General features: G+C 44.2%; 1 protein-coding gene across 2 annotated transcripts in view; it reads right to left on the bottom strand.

Annotated features, from left to right (window-relative positions):
* Positions 1–246: 246 nt before the first annotated feature.
* mmp16a (matrix metallopeptidase 16a (membrane-inserted)) overlaps positions 247–21,048 on the bottom strand; it is a gene marked incomplete at its 3' end in the record, with an annotated part of 79,379 nt that continues 58,577 nt past the window's right edge. For both annotated transcript variants that reach the window (XM_079291964.1, XM_079291965.1), the window contains 6 exons: positions 19,747–19,908; positions 15,899–16,116; positions 8,793–8,931; positions 5,112–5,262; positions 4,261–4,376; positions 247–581 (listed from right to left, as the gene is read on the bottom strand). In XM_079291964.1, the coding sequence (XP_079148090.1) occupies positions 247–581; positions 4,261–4,376; positions 5,112–5,262; positions 8,793–8,931; positions 15,899–16,116; positions 19,747–19,908 (1,121 nt within the window). The remainder of the gene's footprint in view (positions 582–4,260; positions 4,377–5,111; positions 5,263–8,792; positions 8,932–15,898; positions 16,117–19,746; positions 19,909–21,048) is intronic.

Below are 21,048 nucleotides of genomic sequence, written 5' to 3'. Positions count from 1 at the left end.
TGCTCCGCTGTTTGTTAAAAAGGCTGAGGGTTAGCGGAGTCAACTTTAGGTCCCGGGGCCACCTTGCGTGTGAGGGGCCGCCGACAGGTTCTGAGGGTCTGAACGAAGGTATCAGATCACCCAAAAGGAGGACGCGTGGCGTTGTCCGAAGTCCACCGTCCTCCTCTGTGAAGGTGGGGGCTGTCATCCTGTCTCTCCCGTTCGCTCCCTCCCCCCCCTCCCACCTTCACGCCTCTACCCAACGTTTTAGACCCACTCCTGCATGGAGCGTTTGCAGTACAGTATGTGGCGCGGCGTGCCCTTCCTCTTGAACTGCACCACGGTGTAGACCAGCACCAGCAGGCACAGCGCGAGCACGCATGGGATGACGATGGCGACGGCCTTCACCGTGTTCGCCTCGTTGTCCAGCTCGATCACCACGTCCGAGTTTCCGTCGTCGGCCGTCGGCCGGGCGGGGTCGATGGGCGTCAGGTCGCAGCCCATGAAGTCCTTGAGGATGGAGCGCGGGTAGCCCGGCTCCACTCGCAGGAACTGGTTGTTGAACTTCCAGTACTCCTTACCCTTGTAGAAGTAGGTGAAACCTGGGGGCGGGGGGAGGACAAGAGACAAAACAGAAACCTGTGAGTATATTGTTGTCTGTATTGAATTGAACAGAGGCTGAGAAGCAGTGTGTCAATTCCCCTCTCTGGTTCAGTCTGTCACCAGATTCAAGTGTCTTATTGGCAGAATGCGTAAATATCAAAGCCAATGGATGTTTCTATTCTTCAGTAATAGTACCAAAATCTGTTTAATAATAATCCATTAAAAGTAGATGCTTACTGTACAAAACCACACAAAAGTGCACAAGTCGTATTGCAAAAATGTACTTTATGTGTCAAAAGTAAAAGTACTTATTATGCAGCAGATTGGCCCTTTTAAAACTTGTATATATATTATTTGAATATAATTACCGATCCAGCAATTGCTAATCTAGCTAATGGTATCTACTGTATATTGTGTTGGGTAGTGAAATCTATGACAATGCATCCCACTGTATAAGACAAACGTGTGTTTTCTGTGTAAAGTCCTAACGTGTAAAGTAACTAGTACCTAGAGCTGTCAAATAAATGTAGTGAATAAAATACTTCCTTGTAAAAATGTAGCAGGGTAGTATAAAATATGAGACAATAGAACCTCCAAGTTGAGCATAGTTCAGCTCACTGTTGATTTAGGGAGAGGGTTTAGTTTCTAGTTAAAATACGGAACAAACTCTGCCTTTCTTTTCACCAGAAAAACCAAACAAAAAAGGGCCGATTGAACTGAAACAAAGTGACAATAACCTGCCAGTCCGGTGAAGCAAGTGCACCTCAAAAACAATTGAGTCTACTCCTCTGCTGTTGAGCCATTGTCTCCGTTTCAGCTCTATTGTTCAGCGGAGACGTCTCAGACTGTCCCTCAGGACTAATTATATCTGGTCATAAAAGAGTAAACACACCCGACCAGGAGCCCAACCCCAAAGCTAATATCACACAGCAGCACAACAGATGTCATCTGCTGTGTTGCTTTTCAAATCACAAGAGTCACATTCTTTCTTTACGGGGCTGTGGGGGCAATTGTCCCTTTGTCACAATTCATGAGTCTACTTACACACTGTTCCCCGAGAGGAAAACACACCATCTGTGTTTGTGTGGAGAGCAATGAAAACGGTGACAGAAGCTAAGAAATATTTTTCAAACACATACCGGCAAACATTTTGATAATGAGTAACAATATCAAGCTTAATGACACTTTTTCCTGCGGCTTATTTTGAAACTGCTATATGTTTGAAAAAGTTTTCTTTTTGGGTGGACACTAAACATCCGTGCCGCCTGCGAGTCACTGAGAATATATTCGGTGTAAAAGCGAGCATGACAGCCTGGCTGATTTCTCAAGCTCTCCTCGTCCTCGCTGGCCCCTTCAACATGTTGTTTCTGGAGGTTTATCAGTCATGCTCACTCTTCTGTGGGAAAGTAGAGAAGGAAATGCTCAGACTTAACAGTCAGATGACGCCATGCTAGCTATCGGGTCATGGCGTGTCAAATCAGAGAGGTTTCTGTTTATATTTTAGAGTTTCTTTCAACGTCATGCATACGCTACTTAAAAAAATAAGTTCTGTAAAATATTTTCACAGAATTTTGAAGATCGCATTTTTTTTTTTGCCCCAGGTAATGTTATTTTCGCCCCCTAAAAAGCATCTTAGGGTTCAATATCTTCAGAAATGTAACTCGTGGAGTTATGGAAGTTGGTAGAGGGAACAGGAGCAACGGTGTGCAACAAATCCAAACAATTGAAAAGGCCTCACATCTTATTCAAATTCAAATTAAAACATGGAAGGAACTTGTTATGTTACATACAAATTCCCCTCATATAGACTCTTCACTTTTCATGGTCCTCGGAACGAGTCCACATCGCTATTTTGGCATTTCAAAAAAGGCAACAACTTGCGATCTTGGTTTGTTGTACTTGCCACAATTTAATCCAGAAGTATGGAAAGGTCCATATGTATTCACCCCGGGGGACAGATATCTTCAGCTAAAAGATTTTACAGAATGCATCTTTTTGGTGTAGTACATAAAGTTCACAAAATCTAAAATGAAAATTAGTAGTCATTTTCATCAAATGCATTCTCTGTATCAAAAAATAAATGAATGGTTTTAAGTCCAGAGTCCTCTGACAGCAGAAAACCCAGTTCAAACTTCGATCTCTGTCTTCATGTTTTGGTGTTTACTGGTGGCCAGCAGACTGTGTGCTCTTACAACGGACATCTTACAATTAATCCATGAGCAGCAGGAAATCACTGACTGGCTTTGAGTTTAGCTTAGCCAAACAATTAGCTTAGCATAAAGATTTGGAGCAGGGGTGAATCCGGCTCACTGTTCACCCCTTCACCCAGTCTTTATGCTTAAGCCTGACTCCACAACCATTCCCTCGGTTTAATTTGACTCTGCACTGCTCTTCCTTTCATGAAGAGTCCCAGCTTGGTCCTCAAAACTAGACCAGGTACAGTCTGAGCAACATGTGGTTGTATAGACAATGAAACACAGTCTACACACACACACTCACCATTTCTCCACCAAACTCTCATTTAGAGTTCAGCTGAGTATTGTGACTAGCTGAAAAAAAATGTAATGTGATTTTCTTTCAATCTGGCAGCAGCTTCTGCCACACTTTTCTCCTGCATTGAACACAAGTGAAGTGAAAAAGAAAGTCATTTAGCGATTGACGGATCCCGATGAAGCAACAGATAGATGGGGTTCCTGAACACTAACACACAGTGCTGTGAGGAGTAAGAGAGGGGAGGAGAGGTGAGGCAGCCTGAGCTATTGTGTGCTAGGGACCGGTCAACATCGCCCTGGGGCCCCTTACTCTGAAGTGTGTTGCTCCACACACACAATCATCATCAGCAGCAGACTCAATTACGCCTGGTTATATGGGTCAATGCTATGAGCGTGCCACTTGACACACTGTCTGCAAACAGCTCGCCTGCCAAATAGACGCAGGCCGATACTTTCCCCAGCGGGAGTACATGTGATGCACACAAACACCCATCATCCCCGTGGATATCGATCCACCCTTCACGCTCCGAATGATGCCCGCTCCACCTGGCCTCGGCCCGCAGACACACCCGGGCTACGGATCTGGCAGCGGCTCCACTGAGCAGATGGCCGGAGCGTTCAGCGCCACCTGTCCTGCTTTTTCCGACCCGGGCCACGCCAAGACCAGGCCCAAAAACCCACCTGGTATTATGCATCCAATGAGAAAAGCTGTTTCCCCTCTTCACACCATCTGACTGACCTATGGGTGAGCTCTTTGAGAGCTTTAAATCCCGCCCCCCCCCCAACCCTTGGCGACCGGTCGACTGGCTTAAACCGGAATGAGCGCCCAGCGGTGGTCTTGTCCTTTCTGCTTGCCACAATCCTACTCCAACTGGGTCTTATGGCACCCTGAGCAGGGTGGACCGAGTTTGGAACATTCTGCTGGGGAAACAATTCAAAACTGACCTCTTTTCATCTTCGTTTGCTATCCACGAACACTCTGTCCGCCTGTTTCCCCTGATATCGCATGTATGGAAGTGTGCCACCCGCCGAGACTCGATATAATAACTGGGGCAAATTTCAATCAATGCAACCCCAGTTTACCTTCCGCACAGCGCATGCCAGTGACCGGCTGAAATCAATACGGCTTGGCACACGGAGAGCGCTGTTATTGCCAAAGCGGAATATCGGGCAGGACAACTCGTACCGTTGGCTTTGTCGACAAAGGCCCCCTGTGGCGAATCAGGCACACCTCTCCACACTGTGACGGGCTTGGGATAGCCGGGGTCCATGGTCCTCATCTCCTCATTGTAACGCCAGTACCTGAACAGGGACAAAGGATGAGCCGCGGGAAGACAAAGCACAAACTGACAAGCGATGGTATTTCGTCTCATATCTTGTATCTTCAGGACTTCACCGATCTGACTTTTTTTGGTCCTGAACCGACACCTGGGCTTTAGGTATTGGGTGATACCGAGTACTGATTCGATACCGGTGCTTAATTACTAAGCTGTACGGTGACTGGGATCATTCTTTTATGTTTGAGCCAAACTTCTGGCTTTGCTTTTCTAACTTTGTAAAAATTAAATGTTACAAATAAACACAGATGAAAATGTATTGAATTGTTATTGTTCAAAACTTAAACAGGAGTTAAAACTCCAGTATATTATGTATATAGTATGTACAAATAGAATAGAATTTAATAAATCGGCCGCAATGTAACCGATATCCGATCGAGCTGTTTCAGTATCGCCCCGATATCCGCTATCAGTATCGGTGCATCTCTACTTTAGTACCACGTCAGACCATTCGTTTTTTAATCTGTCTCTTGCAAGTCCCCCAACTTTAAGGAAGTGCAATACAAAAGTGTCAATCAGATATGTCGACCAGACATATATGACCTCCACTGCCATCATCCAAACACCAAATGAGCGACTATCCCCACTAGAGTTGCCATTTTCTTTGGACTTCCAGCTGCTATATTTCTGAACTCTTAAAGCTTTTTTAAAGGGCCCTTATCATTTGTGAAAACAGCGCTCTTGGTCCATTCGCACCCACCTGTCCCCTTTAAAGAAGTAGGTCTTGGCCACATCCTCCCACCACACCGCGGTCTCGATGCTCTGGGCCGGCATGCCGTGGCCGAACTGGGCAATGTCCTTGGGGTATCCGGACTGCAACACGGTGTCCTTAAACACCCAGAACTGTTTGCCTGCACATCAAGAGAGAGAGAGAGAGAGAGAGAGAGAGAGAGAGAGAGAGAGAGAGAGAGAGAGAGAGAGAGAGAGAGAGAGAGAGAGACAAATTAGGGGGAGACGGACAAGTAACAGCTGGGATTACCCTCCGGGAGCAGCAGACGAGAAGGGCAGATTCACAAGGACAGATAGAAGCCTTGTAACAAATGGCAGGCAATAACCTGCTGTCTTGTATTACTGTATTTGATGTTGATGTTTCCCTAATTTAAAGCAGGACACAGACATGGTGACAAATTCTCCTTGCCCTTGCTTAGAGGTACTTTGCAGCACTAGCAAACGGACTTGGCAGAGAGAAAAAGAAACAGCAACGACTCGTGGGCAAATTGGCACCTACAGAGTCACAGTAAAACCTTTTTTTAAAAGTTTCCAAACCCAAAGGAGCCAAACAAATACCTGAACTTTAGGATACTTTTGGAAGGACTGTAATAATGTTGTAAAAAATGTAGAAAACGTGTAATATGTTTTCTCTTTAAACCCTTGCTGCCATGAAGTAGTGAGGCTAAAAAGCACGTTTTTGACCCCACTGTGACCACAGGATGTGCTTTTCTTCATCACTGGTGGAGGTGTGGGGTGTACCCGGAGGAAGTGGGTGGGGGGGTGACTGGAAGAGCAGCGTGTTGCAAGAGAGAGGTGGAATGACAAAAGGCAGGGAGGGGGAAAAACTAGGTAAAATATTATGGCCTTTCATTGTTTGCCAAATCATGTCACACACAGTTTTTTTATTGATTCTTCTTTTATCATACCTCTTTTAAACAATTACATTTGTGTCAGCAACTTCTTTCACGAATAAGGTTTAATATTACATGTTACTCTGCTTGAACGGTCCATAAACCTGAAAGACTATGAGGGACTTTTGCAAGGTCAGCTTTAAGACGACCCAGGCAATTTTCTTCAACAAATACAGGAAATGGGTGTGAAATAAAGCAGGCATGATCCCTCAACCCGTTCACTTGTTTCGCAAAGGCTGCACATCTGACATCTGGCCTGCAAGAAGTGTTCCCACTGTACGGCTGAGGTGAAGAAGGGAGATTTAGGGAGGGAGAGGTAGGACACAGCGCTGGCTGCATGTTAAGTGGGAAGAGGAGACCTGTAGTGGCCTCTTCTATGGAAAGGAAATTCCTGTCATTTCACCTCTTTCGCTTCCACTCGCTCCACTCATTCTGGGTCACACTTCCTCTGGCCCTGACACACACACACACACACACACACACACACACACACACAAACAAACCATACCACACCCTAAGATTAATAGAGTCTTCCATTCCCAAAAAGAATAAGTTCAACCTGATTCACAAAAAAAAGAAAACTCCCTTCTCGGTCTATCCTACATTTAATAGGTCCTTTCTTTTTTGTATTAAAAAATAAATAAATGTGGTGTCAACTTGCATATCCGTCCACATAAGAGTCTGGCTTCTTCTTCAGAGCGGCTTTGATGTAGTGGCATCTGCTTCAGTGTAGTGACTAATCCGCTGCTCGCCCTCAACACTGTATGAAGAGTGTCATGTAGGAGGACGATTTGTTCCAAAAACAGACCCCCTCCTCCTCCGTATGTGGGCCACACGCAAACACGTACTGTACAGCCTAATGAATCACACGTGTGTTAGTGTCAACTGAAATCATCATGCACTATTTAAACGCACACACGGCAGAACGCCCAACGTGATGCTGAGGAGAAATTTGGTGTATGTGACCTAAATCTTTGTTCTTCATTTGTAAATGTTTTCTTTTGTGATTTTAGTGGAAGCAGAAACCCATTGTTTTGAAAATGACTTCTTCAAATGAATCCAGTATTTTGAGTGGTGAATCAGTAACTGTGATACTAAACTAAAATGAAAAGCTTGACGGATGTTCTAGCAACACAGTAACCGTCACCACCCTCTGAAGCTCAGATTGTGTAGCGGTGACGTTGTTTTCAACCTATATTTGGCTTTTCTGTGCTAAAAGTTCCTCATAATGTACACACGCCAATACCGATGTGCACAATAAGCTAATATCAGGCAGACATATTGGCCCGGCCGATTCATCGGTCTATCTTTAATGTAAAAAAAACACAAAAAACTCCAATCAAGCTCTCATTGGATCCTGCCTCCCGGGAGGGAAATGCAGATTGACACGTAGATCGTGTGAGTGCTGCAATGGTATACTTGATTCATTTAATTTCAAATTTCTAATACAACCTCTTACCTTGTTGTCATTTAGGGCCAATATTTATATTTTGACAAATACAGCTTTTAAGCATTCAGTCTGATTAGTGAAGCTGACAATAGGCTTAATTCTACGACGAGCTGACTACACATTCTGGACTTCCAGCGTCTCTGGAGAACAGAAAGAGGCAAACATGGGAGTCAAAATGAAGAACACATGCCGAATCTATTTCTAATGTATACCAGTCGTGTCTGCTTACTGACCGGCTCTGTGATGCCTTAACAGCACTGAGCTAATCAGTGTGTCAGCCAGAACTCGAGCGCAGACTCCACTCTGAAGCCTCCATCTGTGCATTTATTCTCGGGGAGCACATCAGACAGGGGAGCTGGATGCTCAGACGACGACCCGGAGTGCCGCATTTTGTTTTTCTGACCGACTTTCTTCCTGATGTTTCATTAAAAAAATGGGGACGGACAGAATGAGGCCTACTGGGAAATCAGCTGTGCGTGTTCAAACGAAGAATAGCAAATTCTCTAAATCCGTGTGCAATCCTATTGCTAAAAAGAGCAGGGTGGAGGATTAAGCACCCGAAATCAAACTTCCAGAGCTTGTGGCACACACGGGACCAGCAGTCTGCATTTCCAGGAATTGTTTGGTGCTGAAAATAGAAACGGGCTGCAGCGGAGATTTGTATTTCTATCTCAGCAGACTTTCGTTGCTTACCTACGTCTCCTTTCATCAACACCCTCTCTCTGAGAGTCTGCCTCTCTGGAGTGTATGCAAATAGGAGTTTACAGGGCCGCTGTGCCCGTTTGCCGGTTCTTTTAAGTGGCTTTGCGGCTTTAGACATAATTAGCTCTGAATCTGTGTTTTGGGGCTAGCTTAGTCTAGATTTGAATATGTGGACAAATCTACTCGGGGAAGGTAAAAAAAATAAAAATAAAAATAGTATTGAAATTATTGGGCACATGCTGTGACAGTGATTTAGCTAGAGTTTGAGACTTAAACATATAACTCCCAGCACCAGTGTTATTAAAAACCCAAACTGCTGGATTATAGCGGATTTTCCAACCAAGTGGGCAAAACATTGCTTTACTCTACAGATTTGCACTAAACTCCAACGTACAGATACCATCAAAGCCGTTCTTTGAGTGAGCATGATAACATACGGCAGTTATTAAAGATAAAAAACCCTCTGTTTGCTTTACAGACACAGAAAAACACATGCTAGGTACTGAAAAGACAGTTTATAGGAAAATACAACGTGACAGCCATATACAACTCCTGTGGAAGAATAATACAGGCAATATTTAAACTGTGGTGAAGCATGTGAGCTTACCTTTGAAGAAGACGAACTTGCCATCGCTGTTCTCGTATACGGCATCTATCTTGGGCGGGAGGCCTCTCCAGAAAACACTGATGAGCATGGGGTATCCTGGCATCACCGAGTTATCCCTCACCCGCCAAAACCAGTGGTCCTGAAAGAGAACAGAGGACACCGTTAGGAAACAGAAAACCAGCACGCTTAAGGTCACATTAAGAGTTTAGTGACACCAAACATCGACCTGCCCTGACCCAGGGAAAAAATATGAAATGAACTCTGCATGTTGTAACACAGCTGGCGGTAAATTAGAACATCTGATGGAGGTGAACCGAGCCCACCCTCCTTGCTTTCCCGCTCTTTTACGACAAAGCCCCGATGGCGGCGACCGACTCGAGCTGCTGCCGTGACGGCTTTAAGGTCCACATGTACTCTCTCGGGTTGACAGGAAAGCCCACGAGACTGCCGCTACGCAAGCAGAACTTGAAGAACATACTGGAAAAAACATCAACTACCGTGGGGCAAAGTGATAGCCAGGAGCTTTATGAGAAGCCAAGAGTCTCTGATTTCCTACGGAGTGGGGGGGGTGTAACATGAGAGCGGCCAAGTGGAAGGTGTGTCTTTTTGATGTTGGATGAAACTTGATGACAGATGGGGGCCGAGGGGAGACCCAGCTGTGAAAGCTATTAGGACGCAGCGAGACGTCCCACCCTTTGGCAATGGATGGACAATTGCGTGCCCCCCCTCAAGTGGGCCGAGCGCTCGGGTCCAAAAAAGCCCGACCTCACAGCAAAGGACACAGAGATGAAGAAGAGGGGGAGACAACACATCATCGCGCCCGGCCTCATTCATAGTGAAAGCTAAATAAACAGCCCATTCATCAAACACTCTCTTTCTCTCTCTCTGTCTAATCCAATTGGTTCTGTGGGACTCTCCTCGCTCCCTGGACTCCATTCCGCCTCTTTCTTTTTTATTTCCCCATGTCCCTCATTCCAATTGCCGCTCACTTCCTCTCCCCTGCTTGCTCTATACCTGCTGCCCCCACAGATTTCAATTGTTCAGGATTTTTTCTTCTGTACGCGGCCCAGTTAATTGAAAACAGATCAAACTGTGAAACTGGACCCGTTTCAATCCTTTTTACTTCGTAAAAGAGAAAATGTTCTTTCTCCCGCTCTGAAAATAAAGCTCAGGCAGGCGCACTTCGCTTGTAGAAGATTTCAGCCATCACTTTTGCAATGACAAGAACATCTAGGAGAATCACCACGACTATAGTCTGAGCAGAAGTTTGGAAATGTTGTGTCTCAAACTGGTTATGTTCTCTGCTTTGAGAGCAAGGCCAGCGCAGGCTTTGTCACGCGTGCAGAGCCGTACGGTTGAATTACCACGCGCTCTCTATAAGAGTATAAATGGTGGACCTGCATCGACCGATGAGTTTTTGTCAGCGAGCGGCAGAGCTTCCCCAGCGGGTTCTTGTACTTGTACTCTATGTACAACAATCACTTTACTGCATGACGTTTCTGGCTTGCTAAATTGAAACAAATCCGTGTTAATCTCAAGATCTCTTACTTTCTTGAAAGGCCTTAATATTAAACCTTATTACATGAAATCCTACCAAGCTCATTTTTAACCTGTTTACATGCAAAAACCTTGTAACCTGTTTTATTTTTTTACTTATTTTTGAAGTGGCCTTTTTTCCAGTGTTGACAACTAAGAGATATAAAAACATTTTAATAGCACTTTTCAATCATACAGTATGGCCTGTAGGCTGCTAAACACTAAACGCCATAAATCTACTTCATGTGATCGATAACATTGTCATCCTTTGCACACTGATTTTATGTTAAATGTACTCCCACATATACACTGCAGTTCTTCTCATCACCTTTGATTTTAAAAGCCTGAACTCTTATTTATCAGCTTCTAAGGATTACACTTCATCAGAGTCTACAAATAAACGAAAAGGGCTTTCTCTGACAGAGAAGAATAAGACTTATCAAGAGACTCACTGGAAGTAGCATTCAAGAGCATTCAAGTTCTGCTACTGGCAGATGATAAAACATATAAGAAGGAGAACATAGAACCATAATGTCGATTGGAGAAAATCAAAATGCGTTGAAGTGTGTCAACAATCACAGTAATCCAGGTCAACCTCCGGGTGAGCGTCTTCTGTGTGTCTGTGTGAGTGAAGAGGTGAGAATATGACAGACGGCGGTGTTAGGACGACAGTGCCGCTGATCTCTCGCTCGGTTAATGTGACGCACACCCTTTCTTGGCTTCACTGAGAGCAGAATGCAGGTGTAAATAATTCAGAGGCTTCGAAGGATTAGAGTTGAAGCCTGACAACACAGCATCCATCAGGATGCCTTTCACTGAGGAAAATAGCTGCAGGAGAGTTGTGTGTTTGCCCAGCTGAAAGCTACTTCTGTACAAACAGCAGACTAGAACAACACGTCTCCAAACCGCATTAACACAAGTGCAACTGTTGAAACGCAAGAACAGCGGGAAGCACCGGTTCACCTTTGCAACCTGCAGCTTATTCTTTCCATTGCTGTTCCTTCTTATACGGCGGCTTTACAATTTAAACATGAGGCAAGACGTAATTATACAATAAATATCAACAAAGCGGGCAGTTCAATAGCATTAAAAAGCCTTTCACGTCTTCTTCTAAGACCACTCAGACGCCCCGCTGCTGCAGGATTCTCCATCTCTTTCCTCCCAGTTACAGAAAGGAGGAAGACTGCGTTCTCATTAATGGACGTGGGAATCAAAGCTCGTCTCCAACATCGGCTTCCAAGAGGCCACTCCTGAACCGCAAGGCACTCTCCGGCATCCCAGAATCCCCTGCTCTAAATCCGTCCGCATCGAGGAATGACGGTCTCTCACTGACTGGCAAGACCCTTGTGATTGAGCGTAGGACTAGTGGTGAGGAGGAGGAGGGTGGCATTTTCTCTATCACAGCTGACTGTAGGCCGGTAGAATTGCATCAGTGCAACGGTCGCAGCTACAAACGTTTGAGCAGGCGTACCATGCGGCATAATTAGCCGCTATTATAAATGAGAAAAGCAAGTCCATGTACACATGCATATACATGTTTTTTTTGAGTGATTCTGTCTCCAATGGGATGCCATATGGTGTGAGAGTTCACCGAAAGTTGAACCCGCAAGTGCCTGCAGTCATAAAAGAGGTAGCTGTGTAATTTCACAGAGGCATTCGCTGGTGACACCGGACACACGGACGACTGCGTGAACCCGAAACGACCCTCCGTCACCGCAGCAGAGAGAAAAATGATCGGCTGTAAAACTAGCACCTCGACAAGCATGACTCCAAACCCGGCCTTTGTAGATTAACGGGCCTCGAGTAAATCAGGCATGGCTCAGCGTTGTCGGGAGCAATGCTCATTGCTCCGACTGTTCATCTGCTAGAGTTGCACTCGTTCAGGAAATGTAGATCCTAATCTGATGCATTTGTTATTATTTTTCTTGATGTAATATTGGACAATCTGAAAGACAACTACCTTGAGTAAGGTTCAACTTCAATCCAAAATCTGCAATCCGTAACATAAATAATCAACCTTTCACCTCCGTTATTGGTAAGTGCAACATTATCTGTGCAGTTAAAGAGACACTAAACTGATTTTACACATGAAGTTCAGTTCACACGTCTCAAAGAGAATTTAAAGAATCAGTTGAATAATGTCTTCTGCTGCTTTCCCAAGTTTGAAAGAATCACCCTGATGACGTCATGAGGGTCAACGCGGCTAGGGCTTTAAACTTGACGACACTGTTGGGTTGCATTATGGGAAGTGTAGGATCCAGCGGTTTACTTTCTTTTATAGAATCAGCATCTTGTGTGTCTGCCAACTTCATAGAAGTTACTAAATTTGTAATTTGCTCCACTACTTAATGTTTTACCTGACCCTGATAAAAACCAAACGTCTAAGTCCTGCTGTAATACCCAATACATTTGCCTTCATGACTGCATATATTTGCATATGGAACAGTTTTTCTCAGCTGTTCTTGATGAGCCGCACTACTTTGTGATTCTGAAAGTGGAACATTTCAATATTTTTTTATAAAACAATAACTTTTGTCCCTGTAGGGCAAAGTGAGATGCCTGCTTTCACCAGTGTGGGTTGTGTGGATGCAGCGGCCTATCCTAGTGCATATCATTATCATGACTAACTATCTCAGAAAGGGCTCTGGAAGTCTAGAACTTCCTGCCATCCTGTATATTGCTAAAAGCAGACATTGAATGGTTTTGGAGCCCATCTACAAATCTGTAGACTTCAATATACTTCGACTGAAGAAATCTTCAGAGATGAGTCATGAACGAGGTGTTTGTCTGTAAACATCCAACGGACCGTGACACTCTCCCCTTTGCCTTATTTTATTGTTTCATTATGAATTGTGCTCAAATTCTGACATATGGATCTCAATGTTTGGCTCCTGTGGTTCAGAAGCTTACAAACAGATCATAGAAACAGTATGAATGCAGCTTTTGCTTCACAGGAAACATCAGATCTCTCGGTGCATTTCACCAGATCAACTCTCGTAAAGAAGTCTCCTCTCTAACCCCCCCCCCCCCCTTACTTCACATTGCTGGACCACCTGTGGGCCTCGGGAGCCGTGAGACTGCTGGGATCTCTGCAATAATGACTTGGCATTGACTTGACTTTGCTCTTCCAAAACAATCAGGAGGGGATGGTGAGAGTAGCCAAGCGGTTCAGGCCAAACGGACGTACACCGTGAAGTAACCAAGAGGACAATCAATTGTATAAATCAAAAAAAAGAGAAGAAATCGCCCATACAAATGGCAGAAACAAGACACATGAAGTCAAATAAAACTGAAACCAGAAGTATGCACGAGCTGTAAATCATTCCCTTTCCTGTCAGCCGATCCTTTTAACTCGCCTTTAGACCGATACGTAAACCTTGGCATCCTTTAAAGGGAATATATCGCGCTCTGGAGAAACGCAAACATCTCCAATTAGGATTCCAGATCAACCGTTTTACAGTTGGGCAGCTTCATCCACCAGGAGGATGGAAGCCATTAACATGATACCTTCAGTTGGCGTACCACTCATTGAGAACCAAGAAATATGAGGACCACCTGCTCCTCCCGTGAAACAACACTTAACAGAGCTGTGATCCTTTATGGATTTCACATTTGATTCGCTGGCTGAAATGTGGATTATGAAAAAAAGGCGAGCAAATCATTATTGAGTCGTAATATCACCGGTGGTCCTAATGATGGGAACACAGCGGATTTACGACTGCAAAATTTGACATAAAATGCTTGTAATTGATTACAGGACATGTCTGTTTGTATCCTTTGGATGTTTTTTTTTTTTTTAAACCCCATCTGAGTGCAACACTACCTCATTGCCCCTTTGCTCATGAGGTAATCATGTGCATTTCATTTACAGTATTAATTGGAAATCTGGCTGCAGTAAGCAGATAGTTTGAACAAAGAGGGGGAGCCTTGCTGTTTGGCTCCTGTGGTTCAGAAGCTTACAAACAGATCATAGAAACAGTATGAATGCAGCTTTGCTTCACAGGAAACATCAGATCTCTCGGTGCATTTCATTTACAGTATTAATTGGAAATCTGGCTGCAGTAAGCAGATAGTTTCAACAAAGAGGGGGAGCCTTGCTGTTTATGCTGAAGAGCAATTTACCCGGGTGGCCCCTGTGGATCGGCCTCCAAAGAGACTCATTTGGACTAAGGACTGTGGGAGTTTTTATTACTATCAACTACTATGAGCTACAGTTGTATCTTGTATGAAAATCCATACAAGATACAAGAAGTCTATGAACTTTTAATGACACGTTTTAATTGCACAACGTCAAAGCATTTGAGTCGTTACGGCCCATTAAAGTAGAGGGATCGGCATGTTCAAACTACAGAAGTTATTCTTCAAATGTCAAAACACACAGATACACTAGAGGTGTATTTGGAGCACAACTGGCTTCGTATCCTTCACTTCCGAAACTCAGAAAAAGTTTGGCTGATAGCTGAACGTCCTTTTTTTTTAATCTCGGTGCTCTGCAAAAATCCCATGATCCTCGTCACTTGGTTAGGCCAGGCTACTGCCCTGGGACTAATGAGGGATGACAACAGCCACCGCAGGCACCATGTGAAAGAGACGGGAGCTGTACTCAGACTATTGTAACAAGCGGACAGTATTTTCACAAAAAAAAACAAAGACAGGAGGGGTTTTGAGTCTAATTTTGGTTAAATACCTTCACTTAGCAGCTCTGGTTCCAAGCTGGATTTATTGAAGTACACGCTCAGAGAGAGGGGGCCGAGAGGAGAAATGTTTTTTTCCCCCCTAGCTCCACAAGCCTTCTTTTTAACCATTGAATACCATCTATTTATAATCTCAGAAAAATACAGTCACACTCTCAAAGCATCGGAGGCACTCTTTCTCCTTTCTGTGGAGAACACAGGACATCTTTCTGTTGCCCCAAGGTTTGTATCTGTTCCTCAGCACATGTTGCCAAGGTCTGGTATTCACAAGCTTAGACCAAGGATAAAGATGCATTAAGGGACATGCGTACCTTTTTCTGTGACACAGGAATCAAAACCAGGCTGAGTTTGTTGGTAGAAAGGAAAGCCGTGATGCTCTGTGCATGGCATGGTGGGTTTTTTTTGCAGTGGAATATCTATTTTGTCTAATTCCTGCTCCACTGGCCCAAAGTAATAAGGAAAAAGCTCCCTTTAGACATAATATGCTTTAATTATGCACTGAAATACACAGGCATAATTGAGGAGAATCCACCATATTTCTACACAGTGTCAACCTTTCCACTAACGTGAATCAAACCTGAATCAAAGGGGGAGGCTGTCTTTGTTTGCATTTATCACACTATTACGTTATATGTTACAGCCAGAAACCTCTCTTCAGCCATATATTGTTGCTTTTTGGAAATATGAAACTACCCTTCCAACAAGATCTCACAAGGTTGTTTTGGCCCGTAAAGACTGATTGCTGTGGTTTCACACCGCTAAGAGATCTAAGTTTGGGGTAGAACTGCTCCGGGGCTAAAAAAAAAAGACTCTTCAAAACAAACAACATGTGAAAATGCCCCAGGTTTGTTTTGATATCGCAGTCTCTTCACTAACCTTGAAGACGAACATCTCTCTCCTCAGTATGGCGAGGGTGTTGTAGCCTCCGTCGCAGATGTTGGGTTTGGCGTTGGGGTTGGACGGTCTGTCTCCCGGGGGCAGCCTCGGGGGTCGTGTCTGCCTGTCTGGCTTACGGGGGTCTGATGGAGGGTGGGAGCGGGGAGGGGCCGCCGTCGGCAAAGGCTTGGTGGGCTGGGGAAGCTTATCAGGAGGCCCTGGAGGAAGTGAGAGAAAAATACCTCACTTGTTTTCATTCATATCACTGCAACACATACAGACCAGACATTTCGACATCCGAAATCTCTGGGGTCAAGTGATTTAATTTGGACCACACCTGGTTATTCTATAGAACGACAATATACTTCAAACACATTGCAAGGAATGCAGATTAATGCATGTGAAGGGTATTAAGTCTGAGTTTTTCAGCAGTTTCCTTTGGTAACTGTAAACAAAATGTACCAAATCTCTTAAAAGGTATAGTTCAACATTTTGGAAAATGCATTTTTTTTCTTTGTTGCTGAGAGTTAGACGAGACGATTGATACCACTCTCGTGTCTGTACGCTAAAGATGTACAGCTTGTGGTCGGTAATAAAGAGCCAGGCTAGCAGTTTCCCCCTGTTCTCAGTCTTTATGCTAAGCTAAGCTAACCAGCTGCTGCCTCTAGCGAGAGAGTGGTGATCTTTTCTTCTTTCTTAAACTACTCATTTAAATCAAGCAAGAGAATATGGGGCAAAGCAGAAAACAAATTTAAGATTTAAATATATAAATTTCGGGCTCTCCCAATTAGGGATGTTCCTTTACTAATTTCCCTGACCGTTACATGGCAGTTTAAACTAGTCTTAAAAGTAAGAAAAGACTCACAATTTAATCTAGAAGGTAAAACATGCTGCAGGAGGAACAGCATATATCTATATGTAATCTAAATGTGTAATAAATAAAATTATAAGTTTAACCAACTAGTATTTCTGGTGCCGACTAGCGAGGGTTAGCAACATTAAATTGACTAATCGACTAGTAGTGTGTACATCACTACTCCTAATTACATTAGCCCCAAGTAGAGTGGGATATAGCGAGCAGGAAAACTTGTTTATACGGACAAGAGTTCTTCGATATGCAAGGATGTAAACGTGCATGCAAATTAAGGGTGAACCACTTTCAATATTGTTGTGCCATTGACCGCCAACCAGCCACCTGAGCTTGCGGGAGAGCCAGACGTTCTAGCCAAGTTCCATTTTTTCCCACCTGTAGCGTAAAACGCAACGCCAGAGGACAAGGTACGGTGTGAAGGGGAAATTTGGCGACAGGGAGTTGACGGCATAAAGAAAAGAACACATGAGAGACAGAGCAGAAGATGGAAAAACAACATGACGTCATGCGAAACACAGTGGGTGGACTTTAACACTGCCAAGTTTTTAAGTATTCAGCTCACCGAAGCATAACATGATATGTTAAGATGAATAAAACAGACATAAAAAGCATACGCTTTTGAAATATACTGTAGAGATAAAAATAAAAGTTCCTCCCAAGTGGAGGCCCGGGCGTGCTCAGCGTCATTTCACATTCATGATTTACATGAGAGAGAGAGAGAGGGAGGGCGGGAGACATGCAGGGGGAAAACAGAGCGAGGAGGGAGGCAGAGCGAGTGAATTGTGTGGATGAATAAACGACGCAAGAGTAACACACTGTTACTGTGAAAACCAGGATATTAGTGGCCATGTGTTGATTGGGGCCAACAGATGCAGGAGTAGATGACTGCAATATGAAAGAAGCAAACCCCCCCCCCATTGAAAAGTATCAATAAGTAATGGTGGCATGGATAAATAATGACCTCGAAAGCAACTGTAAACATCCAGGAGTTATGAATGAATGATTTAATGGCTTGACAAGTGATTTAAAAGTCAGCGAGTGAAAAGAGGATTTAAAAAAAGAACTGAACGAGCTACTGATCGTTTAGCTGAAGGAGTCGATCTATGGCGAGCAATGAGACAAATAAATTGAGATAAAACCATCAAATTAGTTGACACAGGCTGATCGTGGGATTAAGAGGGAACACCGCGCTGCTACACATCAGCGAGTCCACACGAGAGACTCCGTTCACTGACTGAATTAAATCCCCTGAAAAAGATCCCAGATTAGTGGAACCAAAGCACTCCGCTGTTATGAGGGTCGGTGAGTTTTTATTTTTCATATCGCCCGATCGTGTTCACTCAAGATAGCCGATAGGCGATCTGATCGCCAAGAGGCTGTGGTGTGGCTAACGGTGTGATGGAGCTTTGAAATAATGGAACCTTTAAGCTTTTTGTAAGCAATACAGTTAAAGTTTTGTGAATAAACATTTATAAAATAGTGTGATTTTTATAATTAAAAATATCCAAACAAAAAAAAGCCATTTGATGGCAATGGCTCCTCTTTTTAAACAAATGCTCCGTTTTTAAAAGTCTGTGCTCGGTGCAAAAAGATATCACAGCATTGCGTTCCGTTTAACGTCTATTATCTTATCTCCTTTAATATCGCAATCCAAATCATATCCGACCATAACTTGGGCTGTGCCGAACAGTTTGAAGCTTCATTCATAACGTTGCGATGCTCAGGCTGTTAATTATTCATAAGTAATTATTATGGGGTTATAATAAAGAATATGAGGAATAACTGCAACCACCAGCCTTTCTTTTTCTACAATGACCTCAGCGCTAAGGTAAGACACAGAAAGAGTTCAGCTAGATGTCCAAAAGTGTGAGAGTGAATCCTCCATAACAAGCTCAACCTACCTATCAGAACTTTTCTTCCCACAATTCACTGTGGGATCCTGCCTGGCTCCCACTGACTGTTGATCAAAAGTCCTAAATTCAACATTTCCCTCCCATTTACACTACTACACCACTTAATTATGTGAATCTTCTTCTAAATCATCTAAACTGTGCAGCTCTCCCACCATTGTCCCTGTTTAGCCTCCACAGCGCTGTTGCCACGAGGAAGAAAAAGGAGGCCGACGGCTGCTGGAAGTGGAAAAGGAGACAGAGAGAGGAGTTGCCATCGTTTGTCTTGCCCTTCAACCCTCGGTACGACGGTGAGGACGAGGGAGGGGCCTCAGCGGAGAGGAGTTAAACGCAAGTAGGGATGAGGAGAGATTTGATCGCTTGCCCAGGTCTGTCACTCCCAGAGGGACGTGCCCTGACCATGTAAGCAGATGGCAGGTTCTTTGGTGTGTGTGTGCGTGTGTGTGTGTGTGTGTGTGCGTGTGTGTGTGTGTGTGTGTGCAGCCATTCGTGTGACAGACCGGAGTCATCTCAGCGGAGTGTGACTGGTTTACAGCCTCGACAGCTGTACGGGACAATACTGTCACTTCCCACCAAGTTGTTTTTGAACTCGGATGTCAAACTGAGGTTGAGAAGACGACTAAAAAAAATTCCTGGATCAAAAAATTGTGGGTTCCTCCACAACAAATCACATTAAAGAGAGCACATGTCTAGATTGAGGTCTTGGCAACATCCGGCCTGATGTACCACTCATTCAACTCTGAGAGCGTAAAAAAATGAAGACTACACTGATGCTTACATAAATCTATTAACGTCAAATTCAATTTTCACACTTCTAATACACCCGCCCCAGAGCTACATCGGCTTTACGAGTCGACAAAGCGCTGCAACCAGCATCTGCCGACTCCGAATGTGTGTCGGTGAGGAATATGTAGGTGCTCTGACGATGAAGCACTCACCTACGGTGATCTCAAATTCAGGTCTCAGATCTGTGCTTTAGAATAAAACTCTAGAATGAAACTCAAATGAATTAATAATACTTAAAGTGGACTGGTAGTTACATCTATATGAGGGGTAGGAGGCCTTACCGTAAATCTTCTGGATGCCCAGCAGGTCGTCCATTGGCAGTTTGAAGTTGTCGGTGTCCATGTACTGGTAGAAAGGAGCCATGATGGCCGTGGGGTCGTTGGAGTGTTCGAGGCCCAGTGCGTGGCCGAGCTCGTGGACCGCCACCAGGAACAAATCGTTACCTGGAAACAGAAAGAGCGAGGAGGGGACAGAGGAAAAAGGAGAGAGCGGTCTCTGTTGAGTGCGGTGCATAAAAAGTAAATTCATTGGTAGTATTTCACATCTCTCACAAGTTGCACATGTTCTAATTGGCATTGGCAGTGTGTTTCCTTTCAAAATAAAAGCCAAGTTTTGCACTGGCTCATTTAAATAAACAGCCTTCAGGAGAAAAGCTTAGGGTTAGATCATGGTTAGACAATAAAGTAGTTCATGTGCAGCCCTCTCAACAATACGTATCCAAACACCTGTCCGTATGTGTGTGTGAGCATTGATAATCCACTACTTATGAACCTCGTGAGTGGATTATGTAGCGAGCCACAGCCACTGATGGGACATATTACACAGGCCCGTACACATGTACACATTCATGTAGACACACACACGCTCCCCCTCATATTGCACAGAAAACCCTGCACTCTGTAATTAGTCTATACCTGTGGTAAGCCGATGACCACACTGGGTTGACCTTTTGACCCCGAAGCCCTCCGTGGCCAACAGCCACGCCCCAACCCAATACCAATTGCATTAGGTTTGGGTATTTGGGATTTAGAGCCGCCCCTCTCCGTGTCCCATTCAAATTCTTCAACTTACGTCACCGGCGGACCAAAACAACAACAGAAACCACTCCTCCCCTCTGATGTTTCGCCCAACATGTCGAGTCCAACCCATGAAGAAACTCATCGTTCTTGTTGGGAAACTCATGGGTTATTAGGGTTAGACTGCTATGCCTTATGTATAATTTATGATCGAACACTGGCTGTCTGTGGGAAGCTATTAATGGGATTCCAAGGAGACATCTAATGCCTGAAAAATAAATTGACTTCAAAGGAGACCGTCTTCCACCCTTGAATGTCACGGCAAAGCTGCGATATAGTGGGATTTAAAACCACACATTTAAAGACGATAAACTTTGGTAAAAACATTAAGCTTTTTCCCATGGGAATTTGACCTGATCTCTGTTTCAAGGTTGTCCGTCCACTGCCATCTCTCCTTTTACCTTTCTCTCTCTTTCTTATCACACCGAGAGACTCGAAAGGAATGAAAAAAGAGCATCACTTATTCATTGCATTCCCTACTAAAGTGAGGCACTTATCTGCTGCAAA

The sequence above is a fragment of the Melanostigma gelatinosum genome (assembly GCF_949748355.1).
Source record: "Melanostigma gelatinosum genome assembly, chromosome: 20".
Taxonomy (NCBI): domain Eukaryota; kingdom Metazoa; phylum Chordata; class Actinopteri; order Perciformes; family Zoarcidae; genus Melanostigma; species Melanostigma gelatinosum.
The sequence above is the reverse complement of the archived record's forward strand: the minus strand, read 5'-3'. Positions and strand labels throughout refer to the sequence as shown.